Source organism: Rhinolophus ferrumequinum, chromosome 5 (genome assembly GCF_004115265.2).
Source record: "Rhinolophus ferrumequinum isolate MPI-CBG mRhiFer1 chromosome 5, mRhiFer1_v1.p, whole genome shotgun sequence".
Lineage (NCBI taxonomy): Eukaryota > Metazoa > Chordata > Mammalia > Chiroptera > Rhinolophidae > Rhinolophus > Rhinolophus ferrumequinum.
In genome coordinates, this window is record NC_046288.1 from 53,762,716 (window position 1) to 53,779,411 (window position 16,696).

The following is a 16,696-nucleotide window of genomic DNA, read 5'->3' on the forward strand; positions in this document are numbered from 1 at the left end:
TTACAGTAAGGCTACTCTACAAAACCCCTAAAAGATCTTAGAAACAAGCCTTGAAAGGATAAACTAATTCACAAATAATTTATGACTGCCATCTAGGACAAAGTCCAACACTCTAAAGGAAAAAAACAAAACCCAGAATTCAACAATGTAAAACCTATCAAGTCTAGCATCTGATCATTGGACACATGAAGAGGTGGGATAATGTCACCCGTAACCAGTAGGGGGTGGGATGGGGTTGGTGGGAAATCAGTCAATACAAACAGATACACAAATGACAGCAACGTTGGAAATGGCAGATCAGTATGTTAAAGCAGTTGTTATAAATATGTTCCATATGGTTAAGAATTTCAAGGACAATGTGAACATAATGAGGGAAAAATACAGAAGGTAGAATAAAGAACCAAATGGAACTTTTGGAAATAAGATACGATAGCTGATGGAAACAACCTAAGTGTCTATCAATGGATGAATGGATAAAAAAAGATGTGGTATATAAAGAAGATATGGCATATATGTGTGCAATGGAATAGTATTCAGCTGAATACTATTGAGGAAAAAAGGAAATCCTGCCATTGTGACAACATGGATGGACCTTGAGAGCATTACACTAAGTGAAATAAGTCAGACAGAGAAAGACAAACACTTCATAATCTCATTTATATGTGGAATCTGAAAAAGCTGACCTCATACAAACAAAGAGTACAATGTGGTTACTAGGGGCTGAAGGTGGTAGAAATGGCAAGATATTGGTCTAAAAAGTATAAACTCCCACTTATAAGATGATTATGGTTTGGGGAATCTAATGTACAGCAGGGTGATTATAGTTAATAATACTGTATTATATACTTGAAAGTTGCTAAGAGAGTAGATCTTAACTGTTCTCATCATAAAAAAAGAAATGGAAATTATGTGACAAGATGGAGGTATTACTGTGTTGCCCCGAAAATAAGACCTAGCCAGATCATCAGCTCTAATGCGTCTTTTGGAGCAAAAATTAATATAAGACCCAGTATTATATTATATTACATTATATTATATTACATTATATTATATTATATTGTATTATATTATATTATACCGGGTCTTATATTATATTATAGTATATTATACAAGACCCAGTCTTATATTAAAATAAGACCGGGTCTTATATTAATTTTTGCTCCAAAAGATGCATTAGAGCTGATGATCCAGCTAGGTCTTATTTTCAGGGAAACATGATAGCTAATGTATGTCGACAATCATTTTGCAATATATAAGTGTATCAAATCAATACACTGTACACCTTACACAATGTTATATGTCAATTATACCTCAATAAAGCTGGAAAAACAAATGTAAAAATGTTTGATGGCTTATGACAATTAAAAAATACAATATCTGAATTGAAAATTTCACTGGATAAGACTAACAGAAGGTTGAACACTACAGAAGAAAAGATGAATTAGTTTGAAGACATCATAATAGAATATATCCAAAATAAAACATAGTGAGTAACATGACTGAAAAAAAATTAATAGAGTATCAGGGAACTATACAGACTAATATCAAGCAGTTAACACGTGTAATTGTAGTGCTAGAAGAAGAAAAAAGAGAAGGGGAATAATATATTTAGGACATAATGGCTGAAAATTTTCCAAATTTGATGAAAAACTGTAAAAACAACCTGATACCACTACATATCTTGTAAAAATTGCGAAAATTTACACTACCAGTATTGGAGAAGATATGGATGGCCTGGAACTTCATACATTATTGATGGGAATATAAAATATAACAATACTATGGAAAATTGTTTGGCAGATTTTAGTAAAATTAAATATTATCTTACCATATGACCCAGAAATTTTACTCCTGGATATTACCCTAATAAACGAAAACTTATGTCCACACAAAGACTTGAATTCAAAAGGTCATAGCTTTATTTGAAAGAGCCCCAAACTGGAAACAATCCAAATATTCACCAACAAGTAAGTGATAAACAAGTAAGTTGATGGTATATTTCTACAACGAAATACTACTCTGTAATAAAATGGAATGAACTACTAGTCATAATATGGATGCATCTCAAAAACAACTTGCTGACCAAAAGAAGCCAGAAACAAAAGAGTACATACTATATAATTCCATCTACTTAAAATTCTGAAAAAAAATCTAATCTATTGGGACAGAAAATCGATTATGGTTTGCTTGGGGTTAGTATGGAATTGATTGGGGTGGGATATAAGAGAATTTTGGAAGGTAATGAAAATGTACTGCACATCAGTTTTGCAAGTGGATACATGGGTATATAAATTTGTCAAAATTGATTGAAATGTTAATTAAAAATGGGTGCTCATTTTTGTATGTATACTATACCTCAGTGAAAGTGATTTTAAAAAATTAGTAGCTTTCTTACACGTCTAAAAAACTAATTAGAAAATATTATGAAAAATTACATCAACAACATCAATTAAAAAAAAACACAGAATACCTAAGAACAAAACTATGAAACAGTCTAGACCTCTATAAAAATCATAAATACTGTAGTACTTCAGATAACACCTGAATAATTGGAGAGATATTTCACATTTGTGGGTAAAAAGCCTCAATATTATAAGGTTGTCATCTCTCCCTCAAATTAATTTAAAATTCAGTGTTATGCCAATTAAAAATCTCTCAGGATTTTTCACTCAACTTGACAAGTTGATTCTAAAATTCATTTGGAAGAACAAGAGCTTAGAATGAAAAATCAGGTCAATGTAAAACAGACTTTTTATAAAAAGGTAAAATAGTTAAAATTGTGTAATAGTGACACAGAAATAGACAAAATAGATTGGAAGAAAACAGACTACAGTGTAGAAACAAATCTATGGGACTAATTACATGATAAAATTGACATCTGCAATCAGTGGGGGAAAGGACTTTTCCATAAATGGTAGCTGTTAAGACAACAACCTATTCATGTGGAAAATAATGTTGCAAGACCCCACACATAATAAATTCTAGCTATTTTAAAGAATTTAAAAAACTGAACTTGAAAGTAGTAAGAATATAGAATATATATATATATTTGTGAACATGGGGTAAAAAGTACCTTTTGAGTGACTCAGAGAAAAGCATTAACGTAAAGAGAAACACTGTTAAATTTGATTATATTAAAAAGCCCTTTGGTATATCAAAAGCAGACACCCCTTTACCCCCAGCCTTTATATATATATATTTTTTTTATTTTCAAGGTCAAGTGAATGGCTTTATGTATTGGCCTTTCTATCTGGGAGAAATCATAAAATACATTTTTCAAATTAAAAAGGTCATTATAAGCAAAGTTAAATATCTAGCGGTACACTGGGATAACATATTTAGTATAATACCTATAACAGACAAAGCAATGATATAATGAATAGGAAAGAAAAATAACTCAATAGAAAAACAGACAAAGGATATGAACAGACTAGTCACAGATAGGAGGTATGATTTATATAAAAGTATACAAAATAATACTGTTTTCTCTATGGAGATTTAGAAGCTCGGGATGTTATTTTTAAAGGTCTAGTATGATATAAAACTCAAAAGTTTTCACTTTGGGTTGGAGTATGGGCACTAGGATTTGAAGGCATGGTCAAAAGCCTTTTTACTTTTATTTGTAAAGTTCTAATTTTTCAAAAGGAAAATACATTTGGGTATTTTGCAATAAAATTTAATTTAAAAGATTCATTGAATTTAGTAGAAAGTATGTAATAAGTGAAATTAGCTATAAATTTCATTGGAATAGGTAAGTGAAGGCAAAAGTTAAATGGATTGAAAAATGAATAGGAGTCAGGATCCAGAAGTAGTGATTGTAGATTATTATTCTGAGGAAGTTGGATATGAAGAGACATGGAAAATAATAGATGGGACATTGGATTTGGGAAGAGTATTTGCTAGTTTTCTTATTGTTGTTGTTATAATATCTATACAAAATTTCTCTCATATAGTATATGTATATATAATATGTACATGTAGTATATAAGGAAAAGGCCATTATATAGGTTAAAAATTACAATACAGGAGAGAAGGAATAAAGTTGAATTGATAAAGTGAATTATTTTGGCATTAAACATTTAGGGACTATGCATGTTTATCAAGGATATAGTAGTTTTAGAACATGGCTCTACTTCTGACCAACTGATTTTTACGGTTGATTTTCTTTTTTTTTAACCACTGTGAAAAGAATTTTAATGAGAAGTTTGTATATACAATATTCTGAATAAATCCACATTTTTTTTTTAAACCATGCATCGTTAATTGAATATTTTCATAGGGAAAAATGAGAAAAAGTTACCCTAATAGAAATCCCCATTGCCAGGGAAAATTCATAAGGAAGTGGGAAATAACAGCAGCTGAACATGCCTCCATGAGGCATGGACCCATAGACAATCTTAAACAAACTCCCTTCAAATGCTTCAAAGCCTGAAATATAAACACAGTCATATTTAGACAAACTTATAATGGTCAGAAAGAAAATTATTTAAGCAAATATTAAAATATAATGTCTTTTTCTGAGTAATAAGCTTTTACTAAACTAAATCTCCCCGACTGTTCTACTAGGCTTGAAATATTAATACAGTCCATTTAAAATGTCATCATAGATTGGATTATAACCCATTTCATATTTTGTAAAATATTATTATATTTTAATTATTAAAAGATCAATTTCTCTGTGATTAAATAACTAGTTATATCTTCTTTAATCTTCCTAGTAAATAGTATAGTGAAAATATAGGTTTATCTCCATCATTTAATGTTTAGAGATGAACTGTGTGACTAACTTAATAATTATAAATAGAAAATATCAACATGAGAAAAGAGAAAAATCACTTAAAAACTGCACAATTAACTAAAAACTTTCAAATTTTCTCATTGGTTCAAATTTTCTACTGAAGAATATAATAAATTATCACTGTTTATAATTTTTATGCTTTTGAGATATTACCACTAAACTTATATATTTGCCACTTTTATTTGGGAAGCTGTTATGTTCATGAATCTTTTAAAAATCCAAATAGAATTATGATCTCTAGATAGTAATATTTTAGGAAATATTGTAAATAAAAGATTAGCTTTTACAATACAAAGATAATCAGGAACATATTTCTGTGGAAAAAAATTCATGAAACAAAAATAGTATTGAATGTCAACCATAAAGATATATGTATATGTCACTATGTAAAGTACAGCATACGGAATATAGTCAGTGGTATTGTAACAGCTATATATAATGTCAGAGGGGTAGTAGATTGAGGGAGGGGGTTATCACTTTGTGAATGGTGTACATGTCTAACTATTACGTTGCTTTGTATACCTGAAACTAATAAAAAATAAAAATATATATTATTGAAATTCTTAATCTCTCCGAAAAAATATAACAAAACAGAAAAGGAGAAACCTTTTATGGGGTGACCTTACCCTTTGTTAACTGAAAAGTAAATAGTTCTCCATAGATAAGCTGCAATTCCCAAATAACACAAACACTGTATAAGAGGCATTTAGCGCTATGCAAATTAAAGACTATCTCTAACAGAGATTTTACATCACAGTGATTTCTCTTTTTACCAGTAATAATGATGACAAGAAAGAAAAATTAAGGTGACAATATTTCTGCAAAATTTTTGTTCATTATTTTAGTTTTGCTTAAAGACTCGAGTTGAAACAGCTATAACAAAAATTCTTCATCTTCTTCTTTTCTACCAGCCTTCAATATTTAAAGTAACATTACTCAAGGTATAATTGGAAATCTACCTTTGGATCAAGTCCAAGCCCAGCTCGTATTAGGATAACAGTAAGGGCAATGTTTCTTAAAGTTGAAGACCACGTAGTACTAATGCGAACATGCTTACTGAGGAATGGAACATTCCTGATGGTAAAACCAGCCAGTAACATCCCTTAAAAAAAAAAAGAAAATGAATTATGTTTAATTCAGTTGATTTTTCCATGAGAGAAAACAGAAATGTTTAATTTCCCCTCTTCAAACACCTATGTCTTTCATTACTTTGGTGAAGGGCAAGTTATATACAATTAGAGGAGGCTGCACAAATAAAGAAATGGAGATATGAAATGACACAGTTCAATGGGGTACAAGTAATCCAGTGTTGTTAGAACATAAAGGGCAAGGATGGGAGTCAGATAACGGGCAGGATGGGTCAGATTGTGAGTAGCTACCCCCACCCAGCACCCCTTCCTGCTTTGGAAGAGTAAGGAAAGTTTTAGACAGTAAGTGACACACTGAGTATTGCATTTTTTATGTGATAGTCTTGGTGAATTAGATAGACATAAAACTGGAGGAGAGACCAATTAAAAGCCTCTGCCACAGTCCCTGGAATAGTTGGAAAGAAATAGCCTAAGATAGGACAAAAGTAAAAGTCTTGGAGAGGAGAAAAAAGGTACAATGAATTCTTAAGAGGTACTGAAAGGGTCTTATGGACATAGAAAGGGTGTTAGAGATAATTTCTATTTACAGTGTACTGAATATTTGGATGTATTTAATACTTAGAAGATATGAAACATCTCTAATAGAAGTTCTTCCACCAATTTTCCTCTGTCCAGCTGGAGATTTGTGTAATAATGGTGATGAAGAAACACTGGTCAGGCAGATGGTGACTCCATGAATACACGTAGGATGTCAAAACAGTTTATGCAAAAACTATAAGGTTTTTTGGTGCCCTAATCACTAATATTTGGATCTTGTAATTGTATTTGAATTAGGTTATCTACAGAAAAACACAGTCTTTTCCAATTTTTTCCTTTTTTATAGTACATTTAAAATTAAGTAAAAATGTCCTATTAAATGATAAAGCAATAAGAATCCCATATTGTAGAAACGTACACTTGAAACCTATATAATTTTACTAACCAATGTCACCTCAATAAATTTAATAAAAAAGAATCCCATATTGAGTATATTTAAATTATTTAAAAATATATTCCAGAAAAAAAATCTGTGCATATATATAGAGAATAAATATTTCTATAAATGACTTATATATACATATATAGTACATATATATAATAAGAAGCTATATATAAACCATATTACATTGAAATATTTCTAAATTATAACTATTCCAACTAAAATATGTTCATAATTTACATACAGTCAATAAAGCGAAATGAGAGCTAATTCTACCCTTACCAAGAAGTGATGGAAGTTGAGGCACTGAAGGTATTCTAATGAGTTCCACAAGTTTCCCCCCAATTATGGCACTATAAAAGATAATTAACAGTCCAAATAAATTTCCACCAGGGAGACTGTCATGTTCTGAAATTGACCAGGTTACACACCATATCATAGAAAGGAAAACTCCTGAAACATAAAAAAAAAAACATATCTACATAGATATGGATATATACATATAAAAGATGAATTCTATTTTATTAAATATCATATTAATAGCCAGTCCTATAGGTGTAGACTAATGTCACTTGCTAGTATGGTTGAAGAAATATCTGTTTAACATCTATTGCAATGTACCTGTCAATTAATGGGACAAGTTTTAAACAAAGTTTTTTATTTTAAAAAATATTTTAAAACTATATATGAATCCTTTGAAGTGATAAACATTTCTCATAATATATTACATTTCTAAAATGTCATGGCAATGTAATGAGATTTATTCCATTTTATATTTTAAAGTAGCTTTTCCATCAGGAATAAGATGATTGGTTGTGATACATATTCTCAAATTTATTGACGATCACAGTGGCAGGGTGCCAAATTTTTCAACAGGAGCAGAGTAAATCTTTGTATTGAAAGGACAACTCAGTTGACATTTGTTATAAATTATTAAGGGGGGTAATGGCTGAAATGAAAGTAAACCTGGTCTTTGGGAGAATATAAAGTATCTTAGATTATGTGTAGGAAGCAGAAGTAGTCAGAGTAAGGACAAGGTAGTAGACATCTTATTTCTGGCAGCTAGATCCTATGGAAAGGTCGCTACTCACAGGGAAATCCATAGATTTCTATAAAGGACAGATAGTTACACTGTAAATTGCCATCTGAAAATTACATGGCTACCTTCATTTACTGTGAATGATAATTTCTAGTGCTTTTACAGGTTCTTAAAACAACGCAAGTGCACTTTTCAGTTGTGACCTCTTTTGGGCTGGATAGAATAAACAAGGAGGATTTTGATAAACTCAAGGCAGTAAGTTAGAACTAAGATTCTTGTCCCTTCCCCACTGACTACTGCTATTCCATGAACACTGGAAGGACTGCACTCCTACTGAAATAATGGACCAGAAAATATTCTACTGACAAAGAGAAAATAAAAGGCACTTTGTCTGATGTCTGAGTGATAAAATCACATCTGAGAATTCATATACAAAATATGCCTCAACTACCTGATGTTTAGGGCTCAAATTTATTTGAATGGTTTGGGAACCCCTAAACCCTATACCTATCAAAAAAAAGTGTCTTCCCATGGAACTCTGCCTAAGACAGTTAATAGGTTTTAGTTCAAAATATCCCAATAAACACTCCTGACTCCAGATGGCATAAAGTCCCAAAGATAAAAGCCCTACTAAATCTGAAGTTAAAATAAAACCTTACAAAATAATAATCCCCTATGAACAAAAGTTGATAGATACAACAAAGAATGGAATTAGATACCCAAAAACCTCAGCTAACAGAACTACTAGATACATACTATAAACTATGTATTTTCAAAGAAACTCAAAACAATTTAAAAAGACTAAAGCTATAAGAAATACCCAGAAGCAATGTAAAAGAATCAAAGAGAACATCTAGAAACTAAAAAAGTTACTGAAATTTAAAAAAATCACCAGATACCTTAAACAGCAGATTAGATACTGTTGAAGAGAGAAATATGGCAAACTGGTAGATATGAAGAAATTACCTAGCATGTAGCAAGAAAAGAAAAATGAGGTGAAAATTATGAGATATTTAGATTTTGAAAAAGATATAAAATACATCTGATGGTAGCTCCAGAAACAGAAGTGAAAGAGTGAAGAAGAGACAATATTTGAGAAGATAATTGGCTTAAAAAATTTACAGAATTGATTAAAACCATAATCAATACTGTACTGATTTGGAAGCAAAATGAGTTCTCACAAGGATTAAATAAAAATAGATACTTAGACATAATGGTAAGAAACTATAGACAACTAAATACAAAGATAAAGTGTTAAAGAATCCAGAGACACAGATTAATTATAAAGAAATAAACATTAGAGCAGTTCTCAATTTTCAATAGCAACAACAGAAGCCGGAAGAAAATAAAGTCTTCAAAGTGCAAAGATAGAATATCCAATGATAAATTCTACAGCCAAATAAACTATCATTCAAGCAAAGGACAAATTAAAGATATTGTCAAGCAAATATATCTAAGAACATGTTCCATTTTTACTGAGGGAAAAAAACTATTGCAAGGTATTCTTTAGGAAAAGGACATAGGACCAAAAAGGAAGGAATGATGGATAAAGAAATTTGTAAACATATAGGTTAATCTAAAAAAGTTTTGATCAAAATTGCTAAATCATACGATACAAAAATAAGTTGAAGGATTTCTAATAATAATGAAATAAAGAGGTTTGCAATTTATTTCAACCAAAAAAACCCCAACATATAAAACTATACAAAAATAAACAAAACAAACATTCCAGGATCCTGAAAATTGACCAAAGGAGTTACCAAATTGAGAAGTGTTTATTCTTGAAAATGTGCTTGAATTTTGGTAGAATCAATGAGTCTGGGGCCTTCCTGCCTGGGATTGTACCATTCCTTCCCTCCTTCTTCCCACTTCCAGCTCAGTTGGGAAAAATTGTAATTTTACAAATATGGCACTAGATATAAAACCAGCATCTTTGTTGCCAGAAGAGATAGGGGTAGATTTGATACCAAGTAAAGGGAGAAAACCCATGACTTTGCCAGGTAATAGTGGTAAACTGCACTGGGAATAAACAGAAAAACATGAAGTTTTCCTAGTTTGAGGTTGTAGTCCAAGTTGGGGTGAGTGTCAGACCACCTAAAAATGTAACTGGAAGATCCTGGACACGAGAAAGTCCTAGGAAGGTTGAGATAAGTTTTCCACATATCCATGAATGCTTGGGAAAGCACTTGTATACATGTGAAGGGAAAACTCAAGATAGTATGTTAAAAAGTAAAAAATGATGTGAGACTTGCAGCAACTTTGACTGAATTCTTCAGTCCACCTACAGATTACTCGACATTGATGGAAGTCTTATTGGCTTGAAAATAATGTCTCCCAAAAATCACTGGGTGACTACTAAGCTATGCAAACAAAATGAACCAAACAGGCTCACACCAAGATACATTATAATTAGAATGGCAAAGGTTAAACATAAAGAGAAAATCCTAAAAGTAGCAAGAGAAAGACAACTGGTTACTTACAAGGGAGCTCCCATAATACTGTCAGCTGATTTCTCAACAAAAACTTTGCAGGCGAGAAGGGATTGGCACAAAATATTCAAAGTGATGAAAAGTAAGGGCCTACAACCAAGACTATTCTATCCAGCAAGGCTATCATTTAAAATTGAAGGAGAGATAAAGAGCTTCCCAGACAAGAAAACGCTAAAGGAATTCTTTACCACAACCCAGGATTACAAGAAATGTTAAAGGGACTTCTTTAAGAAAAAGGGGGAAAATAAACAAACAAAAGAAGATAAAAAATATGAATAATAAAATGGCAATAACTATGTATCTATCATAATCACTTTAAATGTAAATGAATTAAATGCTCCAATCAAAAGACATAGGATAGCTGAATGGATAAGATAGCAGGACCCATACAGGAGAACCTGCTGTCTACAGGAGACCTATCTCAAATTGAAAGACACACCTAGATTGAAAGTAAAGGGATGGAAAAAAATATTTCATGCAAATGGAAATGAAAAATAAGATGAGGTAGCAATAGTTATATCTGATAAAACAGACTTTAAAACAAAGACTATAATGAGAGACAAAAAAGGAATTACATAATGATAAAGGGACCAATCAAACAAGAGGACATAATTCTAGTAAACATCTATGCACCCAACATAGGAGCACCTAAATATATAATACAAATATTGACCAACAAAAAGGGAGAGATTGACAGTAACACAATCATAGGAGAGGACTTCTAATACCCCATTGACTTCAATGGACGGATCTTCCAGACAGAAAATCAACAAGGAAACTAGGGCCTTAAATGACGCAATAGACCAGATGGATTTGATTGGTATGTTTAGAGCATTTCATCCCACAGCAGCAGAATATACATTCATTTCAAATGAACATGGAACATTTTCCAAGATAGACCACATGTTAAGACACAAAACAAGTCTCAATTAAATTATATCAAGTGATATAATTATATATAAATTATATATAAATTATATCAAATGATAGCCTCTTCTCTGACCACAATGGTATGAAATTAGAAATCAATTACCAGAAAAACCCCTGAAAAAACACATATTCATGGAGGCTAAATAACATGCTACTAAATAATGAATGGGTCAACAATGTGATCAAGGAAGAAATCAAAAGATACCTTGAGACAAGTGAAAAAGAAAACACAGTGATCCAAAATTTATGGACACAGCGAAAGCAGTGCTAAGAGGCAAATTCATAGCAATGCAGGCTTACCTCAAGAAACAAAAAGAATCCAAATAAACAATCTAACCTTATACCTAAGGGAATTGGAAAAAGAACAGCAAACAAAGCCCAAGGCATAAAAGGAAATAATAAAGTAAAAGGAAAAGGAAGGCAATAATAAAGATCAGAGTGGAAATAAATGGAAGACACTAAAAAAAAAATACAAAAGATCGATAACCAAACAAGAGCAGATTCTTTGAAAAGATAAACAAAATTGATAAACCTCTAACTAGACGCATCAAGAAAAAAAAAACAAGAGGAAAAAAATCAGAAATGAAAGAGGAGAAGTAACAACAGACACCACAGAAATACAAAAAATTTTCAAAAATTCTAAGAGCAATTATACACCAACAAATTGGACAATCTGGAAGAAATGGACAAATTCCTAGAACCATACAATCTTCCAAGGCTGAATCAAGAAAAATCAGAAAACATGACCCAACCGATTACTACTAATGAAATTGAATCAGTAATCAACAAGATCCCAAAAAAACAAAAGTCCTGGGCCAGATGGCTTCACAGGTGAATTTTACCAAACATTCAAAAAGAATTAACACCATTCTTCTCAAACTATTCCAAAAAAGTCAAGAGGAGGGGGCGGCTCCCAAGCTCATTCTACGAGGCCACCACTACACCGATTCCAAAACCAGACAAAGACATTACAAATAAAAGAAAATTATAGACCAATATCCTTGATAAACATAGATGCAAAAATCCTCAACAACATATTAGCAAACTGAATTCAGCAATACATTGAAAGATCATACAATGTGATCAAATGGGATTTATTCCTTGTATGCAACGTTGGTTCAATATCTGCAAATTAATTAATGTGATATACCACATAAACAAAATGAAACAGAAAAATCATATGATCATATCAATAGATGCAGAAAAAGCATTTGACAAAAATCTAGCAACCACTTATGATAAAAACTCTCAGCAAAGTGGGAATAGAGGAACATATCTCATCATAATAAAGGCCATATATGACAAACATACAGCTAATATCATACTCAATGGGGAAAAGCTAAAAGCATTCCCCTTAGGATCAGAACAAGACAAGGATGTCCACTTTCACCATGTTCATTCAACATATTACTGGAAGTCCTAGCCACAGAAATCAGACAGAAAAAAAAAAAAAGCATACAATTGGAAAGGAAGAAGAAAACTCATTATTTGCAGATGTCATGATACTATATATAGAGAACCCCAAAGATTCCACCAAAAAACTATTAGAACTGATAAGTGAATTTAGTAAAGTAGCAGGATACCAAATTAATATTCAGAAATTGGTTGCAATTTTATACCCCAATTGTAAACTATCAAAAGACAAATTAAGAAAACAATCCCATTTACAATTGCAATTAGGAATAACTTTAACCACGGAAGTAAAAGACCTGTACTCAAAAAATCATAAGACATTGAAGAGATAAATTAAAGAAGATAAAAATAAATGGAAGCATGTACCATGCTAATGAATAGGAAGAATATAGTTAAAATATTCATACTACCCAAATCAATCTATAGATTCAGTGCAATCCCTATCAAAATACCAATGACATTTTTCACTGAACTAAAACAAATAATCCTAAAATTTATATGGAACCAAAAAGACCCTGAATAGCCATTGCACTTTTGAGAAAGAAGAACAAAGCTGAAGGTATCATGCTACCTGACAAGTATCAAACTACTACAAGGCCATAGTAATCAAAACAGCATGATACTGGCATAAAAACAGACACACAGATCAATGGGACAGAATAGAGCCCAGAAATAAATCTATGCCTATATGGTCGTTTAGTCTATGACAAAGGAAGCCAGAATATACACTGGGGTAAAGAAAGTCTACTCAATAAATGCTGCTGGGAAACTCGATAGATACAAAAAAAATAAAACTGGATGACGTTCTTACTGCATATACAAGAATAAATTCAAAATGGATTAAAGACTTAAATGTAAGACCGGAAACCATAAAACTCCTAGAAGAAACCATAGGCAGTAAACTCTCAGACATTACCCTTAGTAATATTTTTACTGATATATCTCCTCGAACAAGGGAAACAAAGAAAAGAAAAAACAAATGGGACTACATCAAACTAAAAAGTTTTTCACAGCAAAGGAAACCATGAGCAAAAAAACACATCCTACTGAATGGGAGAAGATACTCACCAATGGTACATCTGATAAGGGGTCAATATCCAAAATTCATAAAATACTCATACAACTCAACACCAGAAAAACAAACAACCCAGTTAAAAAATGGGCAGAGGACCTGAATAGATATTTCTCCAAAGAGGACATACGGATGGCCAATAGACATATGAAAAGATGCTCCACATCACTAGTCATCAGAGAAATGCAAATAAAAACCACAATGAGATATCACCTCACACCTGAACAAATGGCTATCATCAATAAATCAACCACTAACAAGTGTTGGTGAGGATGTAGAGCAAAGGAAACCCTCGTGCACTGTTAGTGGGATTGCAAATTAGTGCTGTCACTATGGAAAACAGTATGGAGGTTCCTCAAAAAATTAAAAATAAAACTACTTTCTGACCCAGCAATTTATCCAAAGAAATCCAAAACACTAATTCTAAAAGATATATGCACCCTTATGTTTACTGCTGCACTATTTACCATAGCCAAGATATGGAAACAACCAAAATGCCCATCAATAGACAACTGGATAATGAAGATGTGGTACATATACACAATGGAGTATTACTCTGTCATAAGAAAGACTGAAATCTTACCATTTGTGACAACATAGATGGACCTAGAAGGTGTTATCCTAAGGGAAATAAGTCAGACTGAGAAAGACAGATACCATATGATCTCACTTATATGTGCAATCCAAAGAACAAAATGAACAAACAAAACAAAAACAGACCCATATATATATAGAACAAAGTGATGGTTACTGGAGGGGAGAGGGGTTGGGTGGCTGGGCGAGAAAGGTTAAGGGGTTAAGAAGTACAAATTGGCAGTTACAAAATAGTCACGGGGATGTAAAGTACAGTGCGGGGAATATACTCAATAATATTGTAAAAATTATGTATAGTATTAGATGGATACTAGACTTATCGGGAGGATCACTTCATAAATTATTTAAATGTCTAACCACTATGCTGTACACTTGAAAGTAATATAAAATAATACTGAATGTCAACTATAATTAAAAATACACTTACAGGGATATAGAGTACAGCATAGGGAAAATAATCAATATTCTAATAACTATGTCCAGTGTCTCCTGGGTAATAATATACTTATTGGGGTTATCATTTTGTGAGTTATAGAAATGTCTAATCACTACATTGTTTTGTACCCCTGAGATTAATTTAAAAATGCATCTTTGAGGGAGAGTTGAGAGGCATAGCTAACTGGTAGTATCTTTCTCTGAAGTAAAATGACAGAATGTCTTTGCTCGTGTTTTAGTTTGGGGCAGTATAGAGGCTGAGGAGGAGATGAGAAATACATGGAAAGCAGAAGAATGTACTCATTCATACCTTCTGCTAATTATGGTTCATTTTGATTAGTTTATTCCCCATCCGATATGTGAAGAACCTCTGGAAGTTTTAAATTGGTCAATCATTCAAAACTTTAGGGGATTATTTCATTAAAGTAATTCACACTAAACCTTAGCAGATATAATCAAAATTGAGAGAACGGGATTTCTATCAAAGAGGTGGGAAACAGGATGCATAGAAATTTGATCAAGGGGCAAATTTTTACAGAGAATTTATACAATTAAAAGGCACTGAGTACCTAGAAAAAGAACAGAGGATGGGAGAGTGTCAAGCAAGTGAGGCAGGAAAACACCTACTTATAATTGTGGAGTCAACGTGAGTAGTGGTTACTAAACATGACCTCCAACTTTTTTGACAACCTCCCCACAAGATGGCATATTTATGGCCTTGAATCTGGGTTGGCTCATTACTGCTTCAACCAGTCAAGATGTTGGTGATTTCTGAGGAGAGACAGTAAAAGGCCCTGCATCCTTCTTTTGGTTTTCTTGAAATACTTGCTCTCTGGATGTTTTTTAGAATAATTGTTCTTGGCCCTATCTTACATACTGTAAATAGTGAAGCAAAATGAAGAAACCATATGTAGACATTTCAAGAGTGTCAGCTCTCTTTGGTTTCAAACTACAAAACTACATAGCTGTATACCCAAGTACAACCAAAGCTACGCTGAGCCCAGCTTTGAGGTCATTTCAGTCCAGGCTATAGAAAAGAGAAGAAATCTCTAGATAATTCTAACCCTAGCATTTATGGCTGCTCCTTCCCTGGCCATTTGAGTCCACCAAGAGATCATGGAGCAGAGATGAGCTATCATCTCTGACCCAGCATAAAGTCCTGATGCACTGGATCCTTGAGTATAATAAAATAATTGTGGTTTTTATGTCACTAGATTTCGGGGAATTTGTTAAACAGAATTAACTAGAACACTTTGGTTTGATGGAAAACATTTTTGTAAGACATTCTCCATGGGTCTCTCATATTTCTGTATGTCTTGTGATCAGAGGCACTAACTACACTTAGTTCTGGAATATCTCTGTAAGGATGCTTGTATCAAGAATAGAATTGTAAGATAAAGACAATGTGTTCTTCTGGAGCAAAAGGAAAGTTTGCCTACAGCTTCGGGACAAATAGATGGTGTCTCCTTTCAGAGCAAAAGCCAGGCATGCTTACTTCTCATTATAAACTATTTGGGTTCCCAAAGCTCAGGGTTCCTTTTCCTTTTAATAACACTTATTGTGTGTGCTGGCATTATTCTGCCCCATCAACACTACCCCATGGGACTTGGGGACAAAGAGAACTAACACAAATATGCTGATGTGCATGCTGCTCGCTGTGCCATGCATAATAAAGTTCTTTATTTTTTGACCTAAGAGTCCCATGTCTTCTGCCCACATCCATAATACAGTAACAGTCTGGATGGCAGCTTACAAATAGGGTGAAATTTCAGACCCTTCACAGTTCTTGACAAACACTTGAGTTTTACAGACAGATTTGGGTCCAAATACTGCCTAAGTTGGACAGTGAAGAAGGCTGA

General features: G+C 32.6%; 1 protein-coding gene across 1 annotated transcript in view; it reads right to left on the reverse strand.

The window, feature by feature from the left end:
• Nucleotides 1–16,696, reverse strand: part of SLC9B1 (solute carrier family 9 member B1) — a 62,655-nt gene that overhangs the window by 20,316 nt on the left and 25,643 nt on the right. Inside the window, exons 4-6 of the mRNA XM_033105637.1 lie at nucleotides 7,148–7,318; nucleotides 5,758–5,900; nucleotides 4,301–4,428 (exon numbers count right to left, since the gene is read on the reverse strand). Coding sequence (XP_032961528.1) covers nucleotides 4,301–4,428; nucleotides 5,758–5,900; nucleotides 7,148–7,318 — 442 coding nt within the window. The remainder of the gene's footprint in view (nucleotides 1–4,300; nucleotides 4,429–5,757; nucleotides 5,901–7,147; nucleotides 7,319–16,696) is intronic.